At 34.2% G+C, this 13,719-nt stretch overlaps 1 protein-coding gene across 1 annotated transcript in view; it reads left to right on the forward strand.

Annotated features, from left to right (window-relative positions):
- Positions 1-13,719, forward strand: part of ATP11B (ATPase phospholipid transporting 11B (putative)) — a 113,805-nt gene that overhangs the window by 59,256 nt on the left and 40,830 nt on the right. The window contains exons 13-19 of the mRNA XM_080809564.1: positions 2,892-3,134; positions 3,710-3,885; positions 4,312-4,380; positions 5,714-5,787; positions 5,863-5,966; positions 8,355-8,536; positions 9,704-9,907. Of these exons, the coding sequence (XP_080665690.1) occupies positions 2,892-3,134; positions 3,710-3,885; positions 4,312-4,380; positions 5,714-5,787; positions 5,863-5,966; positions 8,355-8,536; positions 9,704-9,907 (1,052 nt within the window). The remainder of the gene's footprint in view (positions 1-2,891; positions 3,135-3,709; positions 3,886-4,311; positions 4,381-5,713; positions 5,788-5,862; positions 5,967-8,354; positions 8,537-9,703; positions 9,908-13,719) is intronic.

Here is a 13,719-nt window from a genome sequence, read left to right on the forward strand (position 1 = left end):
AGACATGTTAAATGATAAACTTTTAACATTTCTAATTCATCTAAGTCTCTCTTTTTACTTTTAAGCCTGCAAGTATTTCATAATATGTTTATTGCCTCTATTCTTTTATCTGTTTTTTTTTTAAATTTTATTTATCTATTTGACAGATAGAGATCACAAGTAGGCAGAGAGGCAGGGAGAAAGAGAGAGGGAGAAGCGGGCTCCCTGCTGAGCAGAGAGCCTGATGCGGGGCTCGATCCCAGGACCCTGGGATCATGACCTGAGCTGAAAGCAGAGGCTTTAACCCACTGAGCCACCCAGACACCCCTCTTTTATCTGTTTTTATACCAATGACATCTACTTTGTCATATTCTGTGTCATTTCATTTCCATACTATCAAAGAAACTGCTCTTATGATGGTGTATAGTGCCCTCTCTATAACTAAAGTTAAAAGTTAAAACTTCTTGTTTATATATATGTATACATATATATATGTGTATACACACACACACACACACACACACATATACATACATATATATATATATATTTATTTATTTATTTATTTATTTGTTAGAGAGCACAAGAAGGCAGAGCAGCAGGCAGAGGGAGAGAAAGAAGCAGGCTCCCTGCTGAGCAGGAAGATGTGGGGCTCGAACCCAGAGCCCTGGGATCATGACCAGAGCCGAAGGCAGACGCTTAACCCACTGAGCCACCCAGGTGCCCCAATATATTTTTAAAAATCAAAGTTAATTTATTTATCTCTATCATCTAAATTCTGAAGAGTCCTCCATGACCGATAGGTCTGTGTCTATTCTAATCACCTTTGAAATATTATTTCTGTTTGACTGCTGATATATTTTATATCATAATTTTTTTATACCTTATTATTCTTCCTGATCTAAAAGTTTCTTATTAACTTGAATAGGTAAGTGACATCTCTCTGTATCCATCTTTATAATTCAACATTTGCTGTAAGTAGTGGGCAATCTATAATATCACATCGCAAAGGTAAACTATTTCATCTTTTATTTCTAATTTCAACATTTTCTAGCTCTATGACTGTTAAGTTATTTAACCTAACTCTTCCTTTGTTTCTTTTTCTCTAAAATAATAATAGTACCTACCTCATGGAGTTGTTGAGAAGATTAAATGAGTTAGAACCCTTAGCAGTGCTGGCAGTCTAATGATTGCTACATAATTATTGGCTTTTATTATTACTACTTTACATAACAGAATTCCTGCATCTTGGATGTTGTAGTTATCTTTACTGTTTGCAAGAAAATGAACCGTAAGGTATATTTTCACACTTTATTTCTTGGTCCAGGCAATTTTTTCCAGCTTTAACTCTGCCTCCCTTTTTGTATGTTGAGGCTTTTATTCTGCAATCTTGCTGAACTCATTTATTCTAGCAGTTTTTTAGTGGATTCCTTAGGATTTTCTGTATACAAGGTCATGTCATCTACAAAAGGTTTTACTTCTTTTCCAGTCTGAATACCTTTTATTTCTTTTTTCTTGCCTGATTACCCAAGCTAGAACTTTCGGTACAATGTTAAATAAAACTGGCAAGAACAGACATCTTTGCTTTATTCCTGAACTTAGTTTAGGGGAAAGCATTCAGTCTTTCTATATTAAATAAGATACTAATTATGGGGTTTTGTAGATACATTTTATCAGGTTGAAGAACTAGCCTTCTATCCCTAATTTGTTGAAATGTTTTTATCATGAAAGAGTATTGGATTTTGTTAAATGCTTTTCTTGAATGTGTCAAGATGATCATTTTAATAATAGAATAAAGAATACCAATTTATTATTGTGATAGGTTTCATTGACTGATTTATGTTGAACCAATCTTGACTTCCAAGGATAAACCCCACATATTCGTGGTGTATCTTTTTTCTATGTTTCTAGATTTGGTTTGTGTTTATTTTCCTAAGGGATATTGGTCTTTAGTTGTTGCTTTTCCTTGTGATGTGTACTTCCCTTTTTAAATCACAACTTTCTCAGATCACTATTGCATTAATCAGATCCTCAGCATAATTCTAGTTGTATCAAGACTTGACTATTTCATCCTTCTCTTTTTGGACCTGCCTTCTTATAGGGTTAATTTTCCAGAATTATTCTCAAAAGAGTAGTAAAATTATTTGTCTTATCTACTTTTAAAAATATTTTTATTTAGGGACACGTGGTGGCTCAGTTGGTTAAGTGTCTGCCTTCTGTTCAGGTCTTGATCTCAGGGTCCTGGGATCCAGCCCTGTATCATGCTCCCTGCTCAGTGGGGAGTCTGCTTCTCCTCCCACTCTGTCCTTCCTTCCCACTTGTGCTGTCTCTCTCTGTCTCAAATAAATAAGATCTTTAAAATATATTTTTTTTTTCATTTAAATACTTTCCTTTTCACTGAGCTTGTTTTCTACACTTGGTTTCAATTTCCCTCTCTAATATTTTAGAAAACTTTCCATCTCTGATTTCTTGTGTTGCTATTACTTTTGTGTTCCTGTTCCCAGTTCTGTACCATTTCTTCTGGACCACATAACCCTTACACATTCTAGGTTATTAAGCATTCCTTCCACCTTGCTCAAAGATCATTCTTAGTCCTACTACCTCAAAACAGCTTATCCAGGAGATGGAAAAAAGTATTAAATCCCACATTATCAGTCAACTCTACAGATGAACATGGACCTAAAAATGCCACAAACTTCAAAGTTTATATAGATTTGAAATATTTTATGTTACCCTGTTTTGTTTCTGTGCATCTTAATTTATTTGCGCTTAGATTATTTAAAAAAAAAAATCTCAGCATCAGTATGCAATAGGTAAGCTTGACTTTAGGAGATAGAGGAAGACAAGGTTTTTTCGTTTTGGTTTTTTTTGTTAAACACAAAAATTTATTTTCTTCTATCTTCCATCTCTAGGTGGAGTATGTGTTTACAGATAAAACTGGTACACTGACAGAAAATGAGATGCAGTTTCGGGAATGTTCAATTAATGGCATTAAATACCAAGAAATCAATGGTAGACTTGTATCTGAAGGACCAACACCAGACTCTTCAGAAGGAAGCTTATCTTATCTTAATAGTTTATCCCATCTTAACAACTTATCCCATCTTACAACCAGCTCTTCTTTTAGAACCAGTCCAGAAAATGAAACTGAGCTAGTAAGCAACTTTTAAATTAATAAATTGGAATTTCATTTGAAGTAATTCTCTTTGGTATTTGCTGGATTGTAGGAGAAAAAATTTAAGAGTCAATGGAGCAAGGAATATATATTTGAAATGTATATCCTTTGATTCAGCACTGAGAATTTGTAGTCACAATCCAGTTTAACTTGCAAATTAGTATGTTGCCTGCCTTCATTCTCTGAGTATTTAAATGAGACTAAGTGGAGAACCCTTACTGCCTTAAAGTAAAGAAGACTTTGCTAAGAAATAGAACTTAAATGTATTTAATACTTTTTGTGATCTCACTTTTTCAAAAGAGTTTTTATCTTTACTTATAATTTGGCTCTTTCCTAAAAAGATATTCTTGTGTTGAAGGGTCATAAGCAAATGTGACATTTTACTCTGCAAAGAGCTAATATTCAGGCAGTTCAGGATTATAGCACTCCTGTTGTAGACCTAAGATAACCAAATTTTTAACTTATTTATTGACACTTTTTTTTCCAATTCTGCTAACAGTTTTCTAAATGTTACTTGGGAATGGTATTTTTATTGAGAATATTATCCTTCTACAGATTAAAGAACATGATCTCTTCTTCAAAGCAGTCAGTCTCTGTCACACTGTACAGATTAGCAATGTTCAGACTGATGGCATTGGTGATGGCCCCTGGCAATCCAACTTTGCACCCTCCCAGTTGGAATACTATGCGTCTTCACCAGATGAAAAGGCTCTAGTGGAAGCTGCTGCAAGGTAGTTTGATCTAATTTCCAAATCTTCAGAAAAACACCTTTTAAATTAAAAGGTGCAAATACTAGAAAATTACTTTAAATTGTCAAACAAAATTCATAAACACATAAAGGTAGCAGTATACTTTAAATTGTAAATATGCGTTACTAATTTTGTTGTCAAGCTTGCATTGAATCATATTTTGAAGAGATCTTTAAAAATCTGATTACTATGAAATATGAATAATATAATTTGTGAGAAATACTTGTGTACGTATTGTTTTGCACCTATGCTGATTCTTCACATTTTTAAAAACATTGCCATATTCAAAGAAAGGTTTTAAAATACATCTTAGTTGTATACTTTTATTCATGCTAAGTTATAATGATATATTATGAAACATGAAATATCATCCTTAAATCTTATATTTCCTTATCTTTTAATCCCTAGAATTGGCATTGTATTTATTGGCAATTCTGAAGAAACCATGGAAGTTAAAACACTTGGAAAACTGGAACGGTAATTTTTTTCTATTCTGTAGTTTTCTATGTAATTAATATAGAACAACAATCTGTAAAACTATGGCCCATAGGTCATATTTATAAGCCTACAGCTGGCTTATAAAGCCTTCAAAAAACTTCATTACATAGTTTAAAAGTTGATTTTTTTTTTTAATGCAACAGAGACCATATATGGCCTGCAAAGCCTAAAATATTTACTATTTGGATCTTTACAGAAAAAGTCTACTGACCCCTGCTCTAGAATGATGTAATACTATGTTATACTTCATCACAGTAATAACAGTATCCTACTCTGAATCTTTCATTTGTATTTTAGCTTAGTGTTTCTTGAATTTACTCAAGAGGTTTATTTTTATGCACTCCTGGGGTAGTTTCATGAGTTCTTACTAAATAAAAAAAAACTTGTTTATATTTCCTGTGATTTTATTTTTCAAATGTTAGGGAACACCTGCCTATTTCCAATATTTACACCACTTGATAAATTAATCCATTCCTGTTCTATTCATACCTTTCATGGGTTTACCGATTCCAGTCATATCTCACCTCCAGCTGTCCCTTTCCAAACTCTGCTTTTCCAAACTAAAATAGAGCCCATTCTTTGGCTGTTTTCATGGAGAAGCCTGTCTAGCTCATTTCATCAACTTATGAACCATTATACCACTCTGGTTTGTTGTGCGGGTTTTTTTTGAGGTGTACCCATCATTCTATATGTATATCACTATATAAATCCATCCAGAAAACTTTAAGCCACACCTGACTTATCCACACAAATTCCTTTACTACTCCTTATAAAGGCATTTGCTCCCCGACCTGTACATATGTCCACTGTGTCAGATTCAGAATCACTGCTATAATGATCCTCCGTTACTAATGTGAGTGTGTTGTATTTCTCAGGTATGTTTGGGCAGAAAAGAGGGTTGAGAATCAAATACATTTTTTGGTGAGGAAAAACCTGAAGCTGGGCAGATCTGGATTCCAGTCCTTTGCTGTGCCACTCACAAGCTTATTTGACTTTAGAAAATTACTTATCTTTCTGAATTGAATAGTCCTCTTCTGTAAAATGAGATAAGAACTGCCTTCTTTGGTTCTCATGGGTATTAAATGACATAAAGTATATAAAGTACTTGGCATTTGGGAAGTACTCAATATATGTCAGTTCCTTCTATTTCTATCTTGTATTGTTATTAATGACTCATAACCCATCATCTTGAAATTGTAGTTGAGATTAATTTCTTGTTCTAAATCTTATCTTTTACAGGGGTTCTTCAAATATTCACTTAATATCTTTCAAAAAAAAGTAAACTTTTGGTCTTTTTTATTTTTTTCCTTAGGTACAAACTGCTTCATATTCTCGAATTTGATTCAGATCGTAGGAGAATGAGTGTAATTGTTCAGGCACCTTCAGGTAACCTACCTAAACTTTTATGAATTTATATTTATCTAATATTAAGAGTTTGATAACTGATTTTTTTTTTTTTAGGTGAGAAGCTTTTATTTGCTAAAGGAGCCGAATCATCAATTCTTCCTAAATGTGTAGGTGGAGAAATAGAAAAAACCCGAATTCATGTAGATGAATTTGCTTTGGTGAGTGTAAATTTCTAAGATATAAAACTCTAAAACATATACATATGTAAGATTTAAGGCTTCATTTTTGCATTAGTAATTTATCAAAAGTATGGAAATTCTGCAGTTCTATTACACTATGTGTTGGCGCCTACGTTCTTTGGTTAAAAATTAACTTTTAACCTGCTAAAATACAGGTCTTCTCTTTGAACCTGTTATAGTCAGGGCTTTTTTGGCTGCAAAGACTATTTAAATTAGTATATTAAAAAGAGGAGTTTACTTAAAGAATATAGGGAAATCCCAAAGATGTGGAGATACTGGAACCTTCATACTTTGCTGGTGGGATTATAAATGGTAGAAACACCTTAGAAAATAGTTTAACAGTTCCTCATAGAACATAGAATAATATAGTTACTGTATAACCCAGGAGTTCACTACTAGTTATATACCCAAGAGAACTGAAAATGAATGTTCACATAAAAACTTAGCATTATTCCTAAATAGGCAAAAGGTGGAAACATCTGAATGTCCATCAGCTGATGCAAGAATTAAACAATGTGTCATATTCATATAATGGAATGTTGTTTGGCCATCAAAAGAAATGAAGTAATCATATGCTATAACAAGGGTGAACCTTGAAAAGTTCCTATGCCTAGTGAAAGAAGCTAGTCACAAAAGGTCACATGTTCCATTTATATGAAATAGCCAGAATAATGGAATTTATAGAGACAAAAAGCATATTAGTGGTTGCCAGGGGCTAGAGGAAGGGGTAAAAGGGAAATGTCTGCTAATGGATGTGGGATTCCTTTTGGGGTTGATGAAAATGTCCTCAAATTAGATAGTAGTAATAGTACAACTCTGTGAATACACTAAAATCCACTGAATTGTACGCTTTAAAGGAGTCAGTTTTATGGTTTGTGAATTAGTTCTCTCTTACCTGAAGAGTGAAGGAGAATCTTACAAAAACGACATACTGAAATTCATTTGAAGAGGAAGATTTTTAGGCAGTTCTTAGTCTTAAGAACTCATGATCTCTCATTTCTGCATTTCTATAAATGATTGCTCTGTACTCCTCTCTGCTCACCTGCCTCCTTTATTTACCTATGGTTTATTTTCTCCCATTACTTGTTTCCTAATTGTTTCTGATCTAGTTCGTCTGTCACACTGTAACATCCATGAGAACAAAGACATTGTTCTCCCTTACACTCATTTTAATCCAGAACAATACCGGCACATAGTTGGCATTCAGTAAATATTTGTTGTAAAATGAATTAGTTTCACATATTAATAACACTCATGGTCCCTTAACTGTTGTTTAAGAAAAACAGTTATTTATAGGTGTGGGTCATTTGTAAATCAAGGAACATAAATTATTTAGGAATCTGAATAGTGTCATGTAGTATTTTAAAATGTACCCTTTCCAAGTTCTGTTCTATTTATTTTGGGGGACGCCTGGGTGGCTCAGGCACTAAGCATCTACTTTCAGCTCAGGTCATGATCCCGGGGTCCTGGGATCCAGCCCTGCATCAGACCCCCTGCTCAGCACAGAGTCTGCTTCTCCCTCTCCCTCTGCCTGCTGTTCCCCTTGCTTGTGCCCTTTCTCACGCTCTCTCTGCCAAACAAATAAATAAAATCTTTAAAAAAATATATTTATTTTGGGTTTTTCTGAGGAGAATGCACGGCAAGAGAAGGAACTTGTATAGCTTTTAGTTATAGACACGAACTTTAAATAGAACACAGTAAGAAAAATTTGTGCCCAGGAGAATCAGATAATCAAATATATATTCCTAAGTGTCGTATAATTCCATTTCACTAGTGAAGTTATACAATGATGTGGTTTAAGATCATTTGGTGACTATAGAAAGTATTGTTTATTTGATAAGGGCCACCTCACAGACTTCATTATTGAAGTGTAAATTCATTATACCAAGAACTCTCAGGAAATTATGGTCTCCTTTGCTTCAAAAAAATTCTTTTAAAGTACATAAAAGTGGATTTGTAAGTGTTAGAACAAGAGAGAAGAACCTGGGGCTACCTCCCTCTTGACAGTCCTGAAATTACCCCTATAGAACTTTCTGGCTTTCCAGGTAAAACAGTTTTAAAACCACAGTAAGATAATCTTTATGATCCTGTCTAGGCTCTAATATTCTACAACTTTAAAACTTCAGTTATTTTAAGCAACTTTTTAAGACCTCCTCAGCAATTAAAAGAGCTGTGATAATATGTGTCCCATAACTCAGGTCATGAGGGCTTTGTGACACTTCATTTATTTCTTATTACTAAATGATAGTACTTTTTAAATTATTTGTAATTGATTTTTGGTAAGGCAGCCTCAGTTTCTTTCAGTGACTTCTTGATTTCCCATTAGTTATTTTTGTTCAATATTTGTCTTTAATTTTTCTGTTTTAGAAAGGGCTAAGAACTCTGTGTATGGCCTATAAACATTTGACATCTAAAGAGTATGAAGAAATAGATAGACGTCTGTTTGAAGCCAGGACTGCCTTGCAACAACGGGAAGAGAAATTGGCACATGTCTTTCAGTTCATAGAGAAAGACCTGATATTACTTGGAGCTACAGCAGTGGAAGACAGGTAGGCATCAGACAAACAGGCTATTGCCTTTTCTCTCATAAGAATTTTCTTAGCCAAGTGATAAATTCCATTTATTAACATCTTATAATAATGTATTTTAAATCAAAATAGTTAAAGTCTTAATTTTTCCTAGTCAGTATATACAATTTTTATTCTAGCAGATATCTTAAATAGATGAGAGAATTCTGCTGTGTATAGTTTTGCTTATAGGCGATTTTTAGAATATTCCTCAGTGTGCCATACAGGTACTTTAAGCACCTGCTTAATTCTCCTACCTCATTTCCCACCACTGCCTGCTTCCACTTTCTGCTTCAGTAGTACCAAACCATATATAGTTCTCCGAACAACTATAGCTAAAACTATTCTATTTTGTGCCTTTTCTCTTTGGCAAGGCTGTGCCTTCTTCCTGGATAATTTTTCCTTCATCCATTTTTTAATGTCTTTACAAAGTATAGCTCAGATAGTACCCCCACTCCAGTAAGTCATTTCCTTACCCCTAATAGGATTAAAAATTCTCTTTGTGAAGTATTCGTGTTTTGTAGGTAGTTCTATGTTGTTTTTGTGGCGGTGCAAGTAATTCTTTAAAGACTTTCTCCTCTGTTAGTTTGTGAATTCCTTAAGGTCCATTTAGTCTTTGTTCCCTACCATCTGTCTCTAAGAGTGTTTGCATTTTTTAAAATATAGGTTTTCATTTACCTTTCAGTTGTCCTAATGAGATTTCTGAGACTCACCTGAAATTACATCATCCTTTATTTATCCATATTTTGGATAAATTTCCATTATCATATTTATTTATTTTATCCATATTTTGGTTTTTAAACTACTAATATGAGAAATTTTCTTATGAAAAAAGAAAAATCTTCTAATTTCAAATTTAAGACTTTCTAAATAAAATAGGAGTTTATGAAGACCATATATTTAGTGTGGTTCTATAAAAGTCAACTTTGAAGATAAATTCTTAAAATACAAATTTGCAGATGTTATGTTAACCAGATGATCACTAATTTGATTATTCCTGTTTCTTCCCTAATGGGAAAAAATTCAGTTATATCACTATACTATAACATTAGTCAGGGAGTCTAGAATTAACGTTACGTGTACTATCTGGTGTATATTTAAAATAGTCAAAGAAGTATTCTCTACTGCTAATGTTTCTTTTATTTTCAGGCTACAAGATAGAGTTCGAGAAACTATTGAAGCATTGAGAATGGCTGGTATCAAAGTATGGGTACTAACTGGTGATAAACATGAAACAGCTGTTAGTGTGAGTTTATCATGTGGACATTTTCACAGAACCATGAACATCCTTGAACTTGTAAACCAGAAATCAGATGGTGAATGTGCTGAACAATTGAGGCAGCTTGCCAGAAGGTAAGAAATGTAATTTATCTCATGAGTTCAGGGGTCAGCAAACTATGGCCCATAGATCAAAGATGGCCCATTTCCTGTTTTTTATAGCCTGAGCTCAAAATAATTTTTACATTGTCTAAAGGAAGAGAAAGAATCCAAAGAAGAATAATATTTTGTGATGTGAAAACTTATGAAATTCACATTTAAACGTCTGTAAGTAAAGTTCTGTTGAAACACAGGCACATTCATTCATTTACATATCATCAGTAAAGGATTTTGCACTACAATAGCCTGGTTGGATAGTTGTGACAGAGACCTTATGAAACACTTTTATCATTTCTCACTGCTGCTTGATTTGCTACAGATTACTGTGACACCATTATAAATCAGTAATGTTTTGAGTGTCACCCATATTGCCCTATGACATTTTACTGTATTTTTATTATCAGTATTTACCAATCATGCTCAAACAAAAGAAAAATGGACTTTTAATATACTTTTAATGCACAGTGAAGTACTGATTATTTTATTATCAAATTAGATGGCATTGTATTTATTAATCAGTGACACTTTAATATACTACCTGTTTGAAGAGACATATTCAAAGATGAAGTATAAAATCTTATTAAAGATAGTTCTATTGTGTTAAAATGCAAAATCTCATTATAGTTCATCATTAAAAGGTGGACATTTGCAATTGATTTTGATGGTAGAGAGCATATACTTTAAACCCCAATTAAGCAAAATGTTATCCTCCCACCCCCAAAGATTTCCATTCTTCTCATTGGTAGATTTATGTTACTTAAAAATTGTGCTCAATTACTATTACTACATTTTTTACTTAGTCAAAAAAAATTTTTGTCAAAATCTGTTTTCTCTCTTTTAATATAAGTACCTATATTATAACCTCAATTGAGCTTCTTGGCCCACAAAACCAAAAATTAAAATATTTACTTCTACCTCATTACAGAAAATACTTGTCAAACTAATTCTGATCTAATTTATTTGACTATACTGGGAAAATAATCTGCATTTTATTGTTCTATGATAATTACCCAAGTATTTATACTCTTAAGTTCATTCTCTTTTTCTAAGTCTGTGTTTTGTAGACAGATAACTTTATTCATGAACTCCCTTTAACATTCTTATTTTTCACAGTAAATTTAGGATTGCTTCAGTGTAAGCATCAGGGTTGCTCCTATGTAGGCATCTTAGGTCTCCTACAGGTACCTGTCATTTGTGGTCTTGTGATGCTAATACAGAAAAACAAATGTGAAAAGACAGTACCACAGTTATCAGTATATTTTCAGAGCTATATTCACATTTGATATGCAGGCATTGATGTGGTACTACACTCGATTTCATCAAAGGAAAACTTATTTAAGGGATGTTTTAAAGAGATAGTACAACTCTCAGAAGGTTCTTTGCTTGAGTTCAAAAAGGGGGTTGATCTAGGTAATTATACTATAGGTTGGGAGAAGTGACAACACGATTGTGGCTGCTTAAACATTTAAATACCATAATATCAACAAGAAGTCCCTAAAACATAGAAATTCATTGCTCGGGATCATTTACTTTATACATGCTTTCTAAAATATTAATCCTGATTTTAAAAGTAGTAAGTGTCCATTTAAAAAATACTAAAGATGATAAAGAAGAAATGATGGGACATAATATAATACAGATGTTTACATCTGTTTACATAATTATTGTATTTTAGAATGTTTTCTTTAAGTCTTCTAAATTTATGCTTCTAGTGACTCTGTTAATATTATGGATATTGTTTATTTCCCTTTTTGTGCAAGAGCTATATGATAAAGTAAAGACTACAGTCTTTTTTTTAGGCTGGCTATATGAAGTTTATACCATCTTTTTGGTAGAATATGTTTCCTGAAATAACCAGATAAGTCAATAGGATTTTGATTTACAGGCTTCCAGGAAATGTCTGTTCTAAAAATCTTGGGTAAGGGCACCTGGGTGGCTCAGTGGGTTAAAGCCTCTGCCTTTGGCTCAGCTCATGATCCTGGGGTCCTGGGATTGAGCCCCACATCGGGGGTGGGGGTGGGGAGGGTCTCTGCTCAGCAGGGGGCCTGCTCCCCCCCCCCCCGCCCACTGCCTGCCCCTCTGCCTACTTGTGATCTCTCTTTGTCAAATAAATAAATAAAATCTTAAAAAAATGATAAAAATAAATAAATAAAAATAAGAATCTTGGGTAGAACAAAGAATTCCATACCTTTAAAAGTTTTAGTTTATATACATTTCTTCACAAACATACATTGATGGTCTGCTATCTAGAATTTGGAATACAGAGTCATATAAGGAGTATTGTTTACTCTCAGAATACTTACAATGTATAGGAGAAACAGAAGTGGATATACTGTTCTAGACCTATCACAACTGGCTTGTAACAGGCAAGAACAGAAAGCTCTGGATATATAGAAGATGGAAGCTTAGCCTAGACAACAGAGCTCTGTGGGAAAACTCAAGACTGTGCTGTCTCCCAAAAGAAGTGTTAACTGGTCAGAGAGTAACACGAGAAAGCATAAGGGACAGCATATGCAAATTTCCAGAGCTGAGAGAGAAGTGATGGTAGTTGAGTATGGCCAGAGAATACAAGATGGAAAGAAGGTATGGGAAGTATTGAGATGTGAAGCCACAGAGATGAACAGATGCTGCCTACTATGTGCCAAAACTGTGAGATGCTCTGCCATATTTCCTAAATATCTCCTGGATAGTGAGATAATACAGTGACTAATTAAACCTGTCCAGAGAAGACCTAATTTAGTGTGCCTTGGGAAGTTTCCAGAGGAAAACTGATCTGATCTCTCCCACTCTTAGCTGCTTGCTACCCTCTTCTTCTGAGACATGTGCTCAGGCAGTGCTTAGACTGAACACAATGGAGGGAGCACAGGTTGCTAAGTAAAATTTGGCCAATAGGGAGAAAAAAACAGTCAGTGTGGTGTTGCTTTCAAATACTGGGCAATTGATAAAAGAAAAATACATTTTTTAAAATTTCACATTGTAAAAGATAATCGTTGAACGCTTATTGGTTTAGTGCCACACAATAGTGATAAGGCATACTGTGAAAGACATCATTTTAACTCAAAGATTTTTTTATAAGACTAAAATCTGTTGATATATATTTAGTTTTTATACCTTGTTGCTCATTTAATAGTGTTCTCACTTTTGATTTAAAAATGGTGGGTATAGGGGCGCCTGGGTGGCTCAGTGGGTTGGGGCCTCTGCCTTCGGCTCAGGTCATGATCCCAGGGTCTTAGGATCGAGCCCCACATCGGGCTGTCTGCTCAGCAGGAGCCTGCTTCCTCCTCTCTCTCTCTCTGCCTGCCTCTCTGCCTGCTTGTGATCTCTCTCTGTCAAATAAATAAATAAAATCTTAAAAAGAAATGGTGGGTATAACCACTATGGAAAACAATATGGAGGTTTCTCAAAAAACTACAGATAGAACTGTGTGATCCAGCAGTCTCACCTCTGGATATATATCCAAGGAAGATGCAGTCACTGTCTCAGAGGGATATTTGCACTTTCCACCATGTTTGTGGCAGCAGTATTCACAATAGCCAAGAATGGAAACAACCTAAGTATCTGTTGTTGGATGAATGGATAAAGAAAAGTGCGCGTGTGTGTGTGTGTGTGTGTGTGTGTAAACACAGGAGTAGTATTCAGCTATAAAAAGAAATTTTTTGTGTGACATGGATGGACCTTGAGGGCAGTATGCTAAGTGAAGTAAGTTAGACTGAGAAAGACAAATACATACATGTGGAATATAAAAAAGCTGAACTCATAGAAATAGAGTAAAATGGTGGTTTCTGAGG

This window comes from Martes martes (genome assembly GCF_963455335.1).
Source record: "Martes martes genome assembly, chromosome: 1".
NCBI lineage: Eukaryota > Metazoa > Chordata > Mammalia > Carnivora > Mustelidae > Martes > Martes martes.